General features: G+C 42.3%; 1 protein-coding gene across 5 annotated transcripts in view; it reads left to right on the forward strand.

The window, feature by feature from the left end:
* Positions 1 to 25: 25 nt before the first annotated feature.
* The window catches only part of GGT5 (gamma-glutamyltransferase 5), a 48,086-nt gene continuing 33,619 nt past the window's right edge, over positions 26 to 14,492 (forward strand). For 2 of the 5 annotated variants that reach the window (XM_075110541.1, XM_075110543.1), the window contains exon 1: positions 26 to 261. In XM_075110541.1, coding sequence (XP_074966642.1) covers positions 44 to 261 — 218 coding nt within the window. In that variant the 5' untranslated portion in view covers positions 26 to 43. Of the gene's footprint in view, positions 262 to 673; positions 853 to 9,410; positions 10,166 to 14,492 lie in introns of those variants that run through there. The other 3 variants (XM_075110542.1, XM_075110547.1, XM_075110548.1) reach the window with 3 other exon arrangements.

Here is a 14,492-nt window from a genome sequence, read left to right on the forward strand (position 1 = left end):
CGACATCCCCGCGCCGGGCGGAGGGGAGCGTGCCGCTGTTGTCATGGTGACAAGCCCGCCGCGTGCCGCCTCCGAGACGGCGGCGGTGCGGGAGGGACTAGCCCCGTCTCGCCTCGGCCGTCGGCCCCGGCCCCGGCGGGGGCTCGGGGGCGTCCGGTGCGGGCACGTCGCAGAGCTGCTAAAAACGGACGGTATCGCAAGGCAAGGGGGAGCGCGGCCAGCCCGGCCCACGGCGGCGGGGGCTTGGTGGTGGTGGTGCAGGTGAGGCTACCGTTTGCTCGGATGTTGGTGTTTGGAGAGAGCGTCTTGTTGATACCGTAAAAGCTGGTTAAAAGAACTCTCTAAGACTCACTTTTGGAGTTTTAGAAAGCAGGCGTTCTTTTATTGCAGCGCCGGATGCATGGGGAACAACTCTTCCTAGCGTGTACCCCTCCTGGAGTTCGTTTTTGATATTTATACATGCGAGTTAACACACCGCGCCTATCTAATACATAATCATTGACCTGACTGAGCACCCCCTTCTTCCATTGGTCTGTATCTTCCCCGCTTAAATTTAAAGCTAGTGTGATTTTAATTCACTGCGCATGCTCTAGGAGGGGGTGGGTGTGTGGGTGTGTGGGTGTGTGGGTGTGTGGGTGTGTGGGTGTGTGGGTGTGTGGGTGTGTGGGTGTGTGGGTGTCCTTTCATCCCTCAGCTGAGCCGGTGGTCGCAATCTCCCCCCGCCGGAATTACCTTTCCCCCAGTTTCGTACTTCAGCGCCTTCTGGGCCAGGATGTTCCCTGTTATCACTGCTGACAGATTTGTGGCATTCCCTTATCTTCCCACCCTTCTTGGCAGCCGGATGTTTCCACTGTGAGTCCTAGAAGTTCTACCGAGCTGTATTCTCTCAGGAGGTTCTTGTCAACGAGGCATTCATTGCCAATACCCTCTTGTCTGGCCTAAGCATTACTTGAGGATTTGTTAAAATCCTCAGGTGTTAGGGTTTACTCCTAACTCTGATTCCTTCTTAACTACTAACAACTCCTGCACTATTCAATCTCATCCAAGATTAATATATATATATGGGGTTTTTTTACACATTTGGCAACAATTCTGGTGCGTTAGCTGGGCATAAATTAAGCCACCACAAAATGCAGGGTTGAGCCTTCTATCTTTTAGCTTTTGTCCAAGGTATCATCATGAGCACATTAAAAGCGGTGTGAACACAGACCTCATTGCTAATACTCTTGACTGTTCGAAAGGACAGTTGTCATCTGGACTATGGGAGAATTTAAAAGAGGTGTAGTAGAAAAACATCACAATAGTGTAGGGGAAAAGTAGGATTTTTTTAAATAGAAGTGTATTAAATAACCAGAAAACTGTGTCAGAAAATGAGGCAGCTGTAACATGAGACTCCTAGAAGTGAGAATTTCGTAGACCAGTTGAGCTATAGGAAACAGTAATTACAGATTTCAAGTTAAGAGAATTGAGAAGAGAAGCTGAAGTCACTATAGAGGTAAGGATAATCACTTCTCAGTGTATAAAGAGAGCAAAAAAGATCCCTGGGATGATAATACCCCACTGGTAGACAGACAAAGCAAAATTAAAATTGCTAATAGTGCTGAACAGTGTTTGATACGTGCTTGTGATTCCTATTTAGAAGGAAGCAAGATGAGTTGTTTAATTGCAAAGCTCCAGTAATTTGTGTGCAAGAAAAATAGATGGGCAGAAAAATTATCTACTGCTCATTTTTTAAAAATTGGGAATTTGGGGGAAATTCCATAAAAACAGGAGAATGCTTGTGTTGTGCCAGTATTCACAGAAAGAATTCCAGTCGCAGGTCTAGAAAGGAATAATTAATTTTATAAAATCCTAAAGACAGCTATATAATTAACAGCGATAAACACAGTTACAGAAAATAATCCTGCTCAGACAAGTTTAGGTTTTTTTGTGACAATATTTACAGATATTGTCAGAAGAGATCACTGTGGGTAAAATGTAGATTTCTTGAACATTGTGATTGTTTTATGCGAGGAGGTGCAGGAATCCTTGGGTGAAATGGTCTAGTTAAGGTTGTGTAGGAGGTCAAAGAAAAGGCTGTGGCGTCATACTCCACTGCGGTCATTAACATTGAAACAAAGAGTAAAAAATTGTGTTAGAGAATGACAGAGGCGTTCCTTTTGTGGTGTCAGCTCTGACCCTGCAAGGTGACTTTATTCATCTGTTTTAGCTGGATTATTTACCACTGTAAAATGATTCAATATTTACATAAATGTTTACAGGATCAGAATTAAAAATGGTACATTATTTCTTGGTATTGACATATGCTTTCACTCCAATCTACTTTTCCCAAACTGGATCTCAAAACTGCTTTTTGGTCTTGACGGTGAGTAAGAAGAGGGGAGGCAGCAGCTCCAGCACCAGTACTACTGAAAAGACAAATTAACAGCTTCTCGGACAGCCCCATTTAGAATTGTGCCTGGCAATTAATTTGCTTATTCCTTTCCTTTTTTATATTATGTATGCCTTTTTTTTTTTAAACAAATGTCCAATATTTTGAATGTGGCAAGCTGTTAACAAATGACAGGAGAGTTCTTTGAAAGGTACAAAAGTGTGATTGAAAGGAACTTTTTGAGCTGTATTTGCTGCGATGCATATACATATTGGAAACGTGTGTCCTGTGTGAGATGCTGAACATGTTTTAAAAGTGCATTGCAGAAGGAGACAGTCTCTGGCTGTGTGCACTCTTCATGGAAGGGTCGGTCCATCCTCCAGGTGGGGATAAAGAGCTATTTTAGCTCCAGAAACAGCGACTGGGACTCGATGGCAAAGCTTCTGCAATGTGTTTATTTAGCTATAAAAGTTATGGGTATGATTGCCAGAGTTAAGGAAACAGGAGGCCTGATGTATTTTCAGTGGGTGATAGAATCGGAGAAAGAAAACAGTAAGCAATAAATGATGGGGTGAGTAAGTGGAAACAGAACAATGGCAGAGATGGCTCAGTAACACTTGTGCAAATTAATAAAATAACTGCATGGGAGAAATTCCCCATGTTATTAAAATAATTTGGTAAACTGCTGAGGAGAACTGTGGAATGACAGCCTATTTATAGGTCTGTTCTGGAGCCTACTGAAATAAATGGTATATGACCACTATCACACTTACATATAGCATCCTCAAATGTGTATGTCGGGATTGTATATCTGTTTTTTCCCCATTTTACAGACAGTGAGACAGAGGCCCAGAAAAGTTATTTCACCTGCTGATATGCCACTTACCTAGGTTTCCTTTTTCCCTTTCTCTCAAATTACTAAATTACAGTTGTGTTTGTTGTGTTTAAGCCACAGCAACAAGAAGGGCTTTTTTTTTTTTTTTGGTTGGTATGTTTTTCCTGAGAGGAATATTCCTGAGATAGCTGGAGGCTGAGCTGTTTCCTCAAAGTAGGAATTCCATTCAGTAATCTGCTTTGGTGCTTGCTCTGCGTTTTTATCATTCATTGCACTAGAGGTTTCTGTAAGGCAAAGAAGTGACTAACTTCAGCCATACTAATGCTTCTCCTAGATAGCTTCAAAGGTAAGCCAGCATTTTGTCACCTTGGTGCAATCTCTACAGCATTACAGTTTCAATCAAACTCTACAGAGGTAATTAAGTTCATAAAATTGCCTGAAAAATGAATGACTCGGTAGAGTACAAGCAATTTGTGTGTAGCAGAGTGTGCCAATACAACACTCAGTACCAGAAAATCCAGTAGGAAAAGAGACTCTAAATCCTGTGAAGGCAGCTTGCGCCGTTACTGCTGTTCAGGTTAAACATTTGGGATATGTAAGAAACCAGACTTGTGTGTTTCTGGCACTTGCCACACTGTCTCGAGCTCATACAGCCTTCTTTTCTGGAAGCAGTACTAAAAAACTTTGAATAAAATCATATGGGGCCTCCACTGCATTTTACAGACTTCAATGGGAAGTTTGGGTACAGAAGGAATGTTACATCAATGCTTTAGTAAGTGGCTTACCTGCTTTAAAATGATGCAGTGTTTGTAGCGGAAGATGCCATATTTTCTAAAGTCAATGGATATCAGAGGGAGAAGCAGACAAGATTTGGGGCACTCTGGCTTCTCTTGAAGTCTGACTCAGGTGCAGCAAACGACAAGTCCAAGCTGTAACAAGTTAGTGTAACTTTAACCTGATTATGTTAATCAATGAATCTGAGAGAAAAAGGTTAATTAGAAATAATCTAATTTAAAGAAAGAGCATAGGCTTCTGATAAATTAAACAGACCTTGTGCTTGTGCAGGACTAATTTAATATTTTCCTGTAAGGACAGATTAGAGTGTCATAATAGCGAAGAACTCTGTCAAATGTGTTCTTTTGGCTGGAGAATTCTTTGGGTGTTGGTATGTCAGGGATGGATGAAATTCCTAGAAAACATATAGTCTGTTCAGCTGTGATGGGAGCAAAACCAGACTAACAGTTAATGAGAATTCAGCTGGAACAGGGTGTGAAGTCACACAGGTGTGGAGAAAAGGGGAATTTGCAGAACTGTGGTAATGTTTCTGGTCCAGCTGAAGCAACTTCTCTCTCCAAAGCTGTTCAGCTCATGCAGTCATCAACACTATAGTGTCCCTAACATGCACAGACCTGCTAAGGCTGTAAGTCAAAGTTTCACATGGATAAAGATGAGACTTCCGTTGTAGTCTGAGGAAACATTAACCCACTCATTGTATATAACGGCTTCCCTTCTGAATTAAACGTCAGCAGGCTCTCAGGATATGTTTAACCATTGCAGTATCTGCCTACTTTAGTGTATAGCTCTTTGAGCAGCTGCTCATTGTATGTTTAATTTATTTAGCATACAAAATTTTAATTATTTATTTAATATTTATAAATATTAAATTTATAACAAATTTATTTTCTAAATTTGTCCATTTATAACAAATGGACAAAAATTTTAAATATTAAACTTCTCTCTCAGAGTAAATAAATACCTATCTAGTAGCAAGATCTTACAGAAAACTATAGATTCTCAAGGGATAGGACTTTCTATGGATTCCTCTTCCAATTATAAAAATACTTCCTTAAGAAATACAAGACTAATGAACTCGTGCACGACTGATACCAGGACACTCTCAGGCAGAAATGGAAGGCTTCATAGAATTGTTGCTCTAGATTATCTCGTGTTGCTGCTTTTTTGTTAGATCAGAGAGCATTTTCTTTGTCTTTTAATATAAAGTAAAAATTGCAGTAACTCTTGGTCTGAAAAGGCGCAGAAGCAGGGGACAGTGGTGCATTGGAATGAGTACTTGCTAAAACATGTATCCCCAGGGGCTGATGGAAAGCAATAGGACAGCTCTGCAGGGAAAAGTGTTTTTTGAAGTCATATACAAGAGGGAGAGAAAAAAGACAGGTTTTTTTACGTCTCAGTTAATTTCTGTTGGGGTATATGCATTAATTTCTCATAATGATTTCTGCAAATTTGTTACATTTTTGCCTGGCTTCTGCAAAGAGATATTGCTTAAGATGTTGCATGACAGCTTGATATCAATAGTCCCAACTCCGGCTTGCCTCCAACAGTCTTGAGAGTACCTGAAGAATAGTCTGATTTAATAAGCAGTGTATTTTGTGCCTTTTTATGTATACTTTGAGTTTTGCAACTTTAGCAGTCCCATTTTGAAGATTTTCTTCTCAATATGAAGTGCTAGAAAATTGTTTTTACTTAAAACTGGATTTCTTGCATAATCATATGATTCCAGGAGCTTGAGGCATAAGTAATGTCAACATTTCAACACTTGGGATAAATTATGGGTACTGGTGGCAGAGTGTATAAACATCATGCATTATGCAGGGAGCTAAAGCAACCCTTGGATCCAGAGTCTGAGGAAGTGTCATGGTTTAACCCAGTAGGCAGCTACGCCCCACCCAGCCGCTCGCTCACTCCCTGCCCCCAGTGGGATGGGGAAGAGAATTGGAAGGGTAAAAGTAAGAAAACTCATGGGTTGAGATAAAGACAGTTTAATAGGTAAAGTAAAAGCTGCAAAAGCTCTATCCCAGCTGAAACCAGGGCAGTATCTACCCCTTATTCCATACCATTTACATCATGCTCAGGTCTCACAATATCCAATACAACCCCTCTTCCCATGCTTTGATATAATATAATATACAGATATTATTCCCTTAGTCTATGGAACACCCCTGTAAACTGTATTTAAAATGTCCATAAATGTCCACAAAATGTCCACTGAGTTCATTTAGTCCATGACTTTGGGCTCTACCTGGTGTGGTGGTCACTCAAGACAGGAGATGTTGTGTGTTGCATGGAGTTATTGGGCACCAAAGCCAGCTGAGGTCAGGTCACTGCTGCACGTGCACTGCTTCTTGTAAGGCTTGTCCTCCATTGGTTTAGGTGGGTCCTGCTAGAGTAATTCCTATACCATGCAACTTGAATTATGGGTTACAACAATTTAAAGGTAGAACCATTACAGTTTCCAGCCCTGGTCCCTTTGGGCCAGGTTATACATTTTAACATTGCAATGAACTCCTCCCCTTGCTCCTAGCCTGGCTAACAACAAGGGGTTCCTGCTATAGGAATTCCCATAACATGCAACTCAAATCCCAGGTTACAACAATTTAAAGGTATTTCCATTACAATCTCCACCCCTGGTCCCTTTGAACCAGACCACTGGGTTTACCATTGCAATGAACTCCTCCCCTTGCCCCCATTCCAGCTTGGACTTATCCACAGACTGCAGTCCCTTAGGGGTGTACCTGCTCCAAGTGGAGCCTTATCTATGCACCACAGTCTCTCCAGGGGTGTACCTGCTCTGTTATGGACTTATCCGCAGTCACAGATGCTTCAAGGTGTACCTTCTCCAGCGTGGACTTACCCTTGGGCCACAAGGTATTCCTGCAGTGGCACAGACATAACCAAGGCCACAGATGCTTCAAGATGTACCTGCTCTGGCGTGGGCTTATACACAGCCACAGATGCTTTCATCCACAGCTCACAGACCCTTTGACTTGAGTTCACACTGGAGTTCCAGCCTGTCCAGTGCAGCAGCACAGAAACAGCAGTGATGCCCTGACCATCTGCCAGCCCAGGCGCATCACCATGGCTGTTATCAGAATGTTCCCAGGCACAGCAGAGTGAGATGATAAGCAATACAGCAAGCAGTGAAAGTAAAAAGCAGCCACTAATGAGCACTGGACTTTATCGCAAACCCTTTGAGCCCCACGTTGGGTGCCAAAAAGGACTGTCATGTTTTAACCTGGCGGACAGCTAAGCTCCCCCAGCTGCTCACTCACTCACACACCCCCCACCAGTGGGATGGGGACAGCTAAGCTCCCCCAGCCGCTTGCTCACTCACACACACCCCCACCAGTGGGATGAGGACAGCTAAGCTCCCCCAGCCGCTCACTCACTCACACCCCCCCCACAGTGGGATGGGGCAGAGAATCAGAAGTGAGGAAACATGTGGGTTGAGATAAAGACAGTTTAATAGGTAAAGCAAAAGCTGTGCACACAAGCAAAACAAAACAAGGAATTCATTCCCTCTTTCCCATGGGCAGGCAGGTATTCAGCCGTCTCCAGGAAAGCAGGGTTCCATCATGCCTGCCGGTGACTTGGGAAGACAAATACTATCATTCCGAACATCGCCCCCTTCCTCTTCTTCCCCCAGCTCTATGTGCTGAGCATGATGCCATGTGGTGTGGGACATCCCTGGGGTCAGTTGGGGCCAGCTGTCCCAGCTGTGTCCCCTCCCAGCTCCTTGTGCCCCCCCAGCCCACTCGCTGGTGGGGTGGGGTGAGAGGCAGCAAAGGCCTTGACTCTGTAAGCACTGCTCAGCAATAACAAGAACATCCCTGCATTACCAGCACTGTTTTCAGCACAAATCCAAAACACAGCCCCATGCTGGCTACTCTGAAGAAAATTAACTCTATCCCAGCCAAAACCAGCACAGGAATTTTGAATATGGTGAACATTACTACTGAAACTACTTTCTGAGTTTTGCGTTATTAATATAGGGGCTGAGGTTTGGGATTTGGGCTTTGAGAAGTAAAGCCACATTTAATGTGCCATTTGCCATTTTACTTTCTGGTGATCTCTATTCTGATTTTGAATTTAGCAAGGTTAGCCTGAGGGGAAGAACACTTTGTTCCATTTGCAAGAAGCTTTTCCTGTTGATTTTGAAGGAAATGACACTTCAAACTTATAAGCTATGGTTTGACTTTTTTTTCTAGATGTTTCCTCACATTTCTAAAGTACAGTCTTGATGCAGTAAGATAAGCCTGAATTGCTTAGCACTGACTAATACTTGAAGCATGCAGTTAGAGTGCTGCTTGCTATTTATACCTTCCCAAATTTACATTCCTATATCTCAGTTCACCAGTTTTCTGCAAAATGCCATTGACCACAGTGTCACCTTTTCTTATTTGAGTTGCAGTTCTATACTAAGGGCTAGACATGGGCACTGTGAAGAGGGGGGATTGCCTTTGGATGCACCTCCATCATACAACTGGATGTGCATACTGCACCATAGAGCGCTACGTGGAGGAGTGGGCTCCCTGTGAAATGCTCCTCTGACTCTGGACTTTGTTAAAGAGCCCCAAATCGGCCCCTAAATTCTGTACATTTCCAGCTGTAGAGTCGGGCTTTCTAGAGAGAACCTGATGTATGTCAGGTAATCATTGTTCTCACTTAGAACAAATGTGTCTTTGTGTTCCCACACATTTCCTCATGTCTTCCATAACTACATGATACTCAACAGTGTGGTGGAGAAGCATGTGTCCCTCAGCAGTGATATTCCTTGCTAGGCTGTGCTGGGTACCTATAAATGTGATTGCTCTTTCTGTGTGCCTGAAAGGCAGCTTCTCTACCTATAGGATTTGTTGTAAGTTAGTTTTCCCAAGGATCCTATATAGCATCACCATGGCAAGATGCTCTTGGATTAGATTAGCATCCAGGTCCTTTTATAACCCCAGTACTCAAAAAAACCCTAAGCAAGTAAATGCAGCTCTAAGCTACTTAATAAAATGAAAAATAATACAGAATAAATAATAGCCTTAGCAAGGGAGGCAGTTCAGAGCCATAATATGGATGGAGTAAGCTGTAGCTGGTTGGTTTTGTGATTGATAGAGTATTCCATGTTATTTTTATCCTTCGAGTTAAAACTAGATACTGCCTTTCTTAAAGAGGAGTGAATCTATTTAATGGTACCTTTAATAATCTCCTCTTTCCTTTTGAAAGCAATATTTGGGAAAAAGAATGTCTCTCCCACTAATGGCTGTCTGCCAACTGGCTTTAGTTTTTATCCTTTCTGATTCTGCAGTCATTTACCCGTGTGAAGCATTTGCTCTTAGAACATTCTGGCAGTCAAGATGAGAGAATTCAATGTAAATCACTGGGGTGAGTGACCAGGAGGTGACAGTCAAAAGCCTTGGGTATTGGGTGCTTGAGCCTGACAAGCAAGATGGAATATGCGTGAATGGGAAACGGCGTAGAGCTGATGAAGGAGGATCAGTTACAGAACCTGAGAAGAGAATATAACAAATAGCAAATAAAGAAGATTCCCTGAGGTAGAAAGGAATTATTTCTTGAGCCACATGTAAGCAGCTTCTGAGAATACTGGATGGGGCTCTGGGTCTGCAGAAACCAGTTGGAAGAACCTGGATTGACCCAGGAGATCATTGTCTTCAAAACTTCAAAAGGTCTGTGGACCTTTTAAGATAAGGACTAAGGAAGCTAACTATGCTCTGACAGAAGTTTCCTTAAGTAAAAGCATCTGCTATTGAGCAACTTTAGAAAGGGAAGCCTTGAGATGGCTCCTGGAGTTTGTTTGCTTACACTGATCTACACCACTGTGATGTGGGACTAGGCTCCCTGATATCTGAAAGAAAGAGGCTTTATTTTGACTCTGATTTAGTACTACCAGATCTGAGTGCTCCAAGTAGGTGAGTGTTTATGAGATCTTTTTAAGAAGGTGTTGATTCCAGATATTTTTTTTAAATTATGTGCAGTATCCATAAGAAAAACATTATATATCTTGCAATAAAATAATGGAAGTTGGCATTACTGCTGGTCAGCTGAAAAGATGCATGGAAAGGACTATAAGCAGATTCTCTGCGTCCCAAGACATCTTTCTACTAGAAGAATACTGATTCAGTTACTACAAGACTTCCAGTGAAATATTTGAGGTATATGTGTATTTGACTTAGAATTTAACATCTGTCATAGATAATTGCTTCAAGTAAGTTTGAATATTGTCTTTGAGCTTGGATTGAATCCCTTTGAGTTTGTAAGACGGATGCTGTTGATTGGACTCTGTCTTCCCTCAGCTGCTCCTCTAGAAAATTCAGCGCAACTTCTTCTGGTGTTGATTCACCTTTTAAAGCTTTACACAGATTTATTCTGCACTCTCTTTTCTTTATTTGACCTGACTATCTGTGTGGGAGACCACATATTTACATGAAGATGTTTACAGAAATGGCCCAGACGTTTGTATTCAGCCAAATAAATTTTTAAAGGTAGTTTGAATTGATGTGATCTTTAATTTCTCTACAGAAGCTGACACTTTCTTGTTCCCTGAAAATGGAAGATGGACGTGTTTCCTTGCAGTACAAAGAAGTTATGTTTGAAGCTGCTTTTCTAACAGTGGTCATGTAACACCATCTTGAATGCATCAGATTTCCCATTAACCATTGTTTAATGCGCTTTTTTTTTCTTTTTTTCCTCCCCATTTCAAGTGCCCAAGTCTGTAAGCAAAATTGTCATGATAAAATTTCAGTCTTATGAGACTGGTACTTGCATAATGTTAGAATGAAGTTAAGAGTTTCTGCTTTGGATGCAGAGCCAAGAATTTGAGAGCATTTGAAGTGTTGAGATGAGAGAAACTGTCTTGGAACAGGCTGTTCTTATCCTGAACCACATTTCTTGGTGTATTTCCAGAAGTACTGAACATAAGTGAAAAATGGGACCCAGAAGTAAAATTGGGAACCCAGTAGGACATGACCTTTTCTTCTATTGCTTTGCTCCGTGTAGTTTTAGAGCCAACCTAAAGCAAACTGTCTGCCAGGGGCACCAGGCTCATCCCTGCCATGTGTGAAAGCAGAGACACAGAGCTAGCTGGAGCACATAAATTAGCAACCAACAATTCATCTTACGCATGTGAAGTTGTCAATTGCCAGATTTCCCAGGTAGAGGTTTACTTTGTTCCATGAGACCGAATTTTAAATAAACCCTGCAGTTCTTCATTGAGTGTCAACCTGTACTAAATGTAGGGAGGACAGTGGGATCTAAAGGCTTACAGGAATATTATAAAGATGGAACATCACATCATTCTGTTCTCCAAAATACTAAAACTTTATAATCTTGCATCTCAATATGGAATATTGAATAGTGTATATCACAAAAGGTGCCTTTAAAATCATTCAAGTTTGGAGAGTAAAATGTTTGCCTGAGGGGAAATATAAATTCCCACTTTGGTGGGAAATGAATGTGATTTGTAGGATTACTGTTGGTTAAAATCAAATATAGTTTATTGCATAAAGATGAAGGGATCCGGATGAGTGCCATGTGCAGTATGATTTCTGTTGTGCAGTATAAGTATATGTCCGTTAGCTATCAACAGCTCCTGTTCGAGGAAGCCGAGAGAGTGAGAGTAGGAATTGTATCTGGACTGGGCTATCATTCAAGGAGGATAGAGTTCAGGTTGTGTGGGCAGGTAACTCATGTCTTCATACCCTGTTCTCGTATCCTTCATATTCAGAAGTTTAGGAATTGCTGAACAAGCCACAATAGAGGAGAAAAAGGCGTTGGCAACCGTATGTGTCTAAGGTGATGTTATCTTAAAGTTATTGAAATGCTGCTCCCCAAAGCTATGAGAGGACTCGTGGAAAAAACAGTCAGCTCAATCTCGTTGTGCCAATATTTATGCTCTCTAGTTAGCATGGAAAAGCAGCTGAACCAAATCTGCTTCCTGCCTTACACTTTGCACCTTATCTGACCATTTCCAAGGGCATGTCAGGTTTCTGCGAGCAAGGGATTCACAGAGTCTTTAAGCATGTACTTAAATTAAGTATGTAGGGAATCTCAGAGAAGGCAGTAAGCATGTGTTTAAATGCTTTGCTGGATCACCACTGGTCGTGTAGCTTTTTAGAGACTCTATTTCCCCTTTCTAGAATGAGGACTTTCCTACTTCACAGGGGGGTAGTGAGGAGAAACATTGAACACTGGAAGATTGCTGTGGCATTCAGGAGACTGTACATCATAAACATCTTCAAAAGAGCTCTTCTAGGCTTCTGTTTTTCTAAATAGTCAATTTCCATCAACCTCTAAATCTTATTTGCATGAATTCTTCTGCAGCTGATTAAACAGCAAGTCATGCAGTATGCTCTGAGGAGTCAAAAGTAAGGTCAGTCAATAAATGTTCCCAAAATCAGTGCTATTTATGAACTTGTTCATTTTCTTAGGTAAAAGGACATGCTTGATGCGTGATACCTTTGCTTTGTTTGATTTTGGAAATAATCATAAAAAGAAGAGTAAAAAGTTCACAGATACAGGAAACAAGACTTCTGTGTAGGTAAAACCAAAAATTTTTTTGATTGTCTGACTTCAAAATTGTATTTAAATTTTTTGCCTGTCTGGCTGTGAAACTGAGGTATATCTTTCTAAGTCCTCTACAGAGAGCAACGCAGTGCCTTCTTGATATGCACACTGCATTTTCATCTTCAAACTCTTAGTTGTGTTAGCTTTTTGGCTGTGGAAATAGAGCTATGTAAGTGCTGTCTTACAGGTGGAGTGAGGAAGACTTCCTCCTTCGTTTTATTCTTAATTCTGCCACTGACCTGCTCTGTAGCCATAAGTGAATCTCTACTATCTTTCTGTGGATAAGCCACTTCTATGTCTCTCAGCCTCTGCTTTGCTAAGAAGGATAGAAAGGTTTGTTGACCCTCCTGTGTACATTGATGCAAACTGTGATCCTGCTACTGGGTTGCTGCATTCTGCTATTTTTCACATGAGATACTCACCTGAGTACCAGACACTGCTGTGGCTTCATATGTATTTGAAGAACAGAGGACAGCATTTATTGTGCTTGGGTAGGAGAGACTTTGCTTAGTGCCGTTGTGCATGAGAGACAGAGGTAAGAGAAACACGCTGATTTAGGAAGCAAATAGAGATACAGAGATGAGGAAGACTAATGGCCTGATTCAGTCTAGGTTTTGGGGCTAGAATTGTCTGGAAGAACGTTAGGACTGAGATCGAGGAAATTGTTAGCTCCTGTTTGATGGACAACTGCTTGTGCAATTCTTTGTACACAAAAAGGCATAACCAGAACAACCCACAGTTTTCTGATTGTTGGTCAGCTGCAGGCATTAAAAAATCAACACTATCAATGCCAGAAGAGCTATGGCTGGACCTAGAGCAGTATCAGTCATCTTCTCTGGACCTACCAGCTGTTCTGTGCAGCACAGGGATAGGAGGATGTAATGTCAACAATGTTATTGAAGTGATGCTTAAGTAACAGGCTGGGGAAGATCCCTTAGCCCTCTTCTTGTAGGTGTCCTTATCTCCCAGTCTATTAATTAAATTGAATATTAGTTTCTAAATGCACTGAGGCACTGATGGATCGTGCACAGATATTTCTCATAAGACAGCCCACTTGACAGGGCATCAAAGCATTACTAGAGAACAGCAGTAGCTCTGTCACCGGGGACTGTTGGGTCCATTCCCATCTAAACTTTACCAAGTTTTGTGGTGTTTCCCATTGCATTAGACTTGATGCTGGCACAGAGCTAGGGTTAGGAATCTAAGAAAGAAATCCTAGAGGTACAGTGAGAGTGGAGCACTCAAAAGGGGTTGCCAAAATAGTTGAAGGGCTGTTCGTAGGGTTCCCTCAATGCTATGTGACCTGGGGATGTGGCTGAGATCCTGGCTTACAGCCCAGTCTAGGTTTGCAGTCAAGATTAGGGCTGTGAGAAAGAAATTCAGGCCATATAGAATCACAGAATCATTAAGGTTGGAAAAGACCTCTAAGATCATCAAGTCCAACTGTCAACCCAGCACCACCAGGCCTCCTAAACCATGCCCTGAAGTGCCACGTCTACATGTCTTCTGAACACCTCCAGGGATGGTGACTCCACCACCTCTCTGGGCAGCCTGTTCCAATCCTCAACCCCTCTTTCAGTAAAGGCATTGTTCCTAATATCCAGTCTAAACCTGATGCAATTTGAGGCCATTTCCTCTCATCCTATCACTAGTAACTTGGAAGAAGAGACCAACACCCACCTCACTACAACCTCCTTTCAGGGAGTTGTAGGGAGTGATAAGGTCTCCCCTCAGCCTCCTCTTCTCCAGGCTAAACCCCCCCAGCTCCCTCAGCAGCTCCCCAGCACACTTGTGCTCCAGACCCTTCCCCAGCTCTGTTGCCCTTCTCTGGACGTGCTCCAGCACCTCAAGGTCCTTCTTGTCCCAAGGGGCCCAAACCTGAGCCCAACATTCGAGGTGGGGCCTCACCAGTGCCAA

The sequence above is a fragment of the Phalacrocorax aristotelis genome, chromosome 15, assembly GCF_949628215.1.
Source record: "Phalacrocorax aristotelis chromosome 15, bGulAri2.1, whole genome shotgun sequence".
NCBI lineage: Eukaryota > Metazoa > Chordata > Aves > Suliformes > Phalacrocoracidae > Phalacrocorax > Phalacrocorax aristotelis.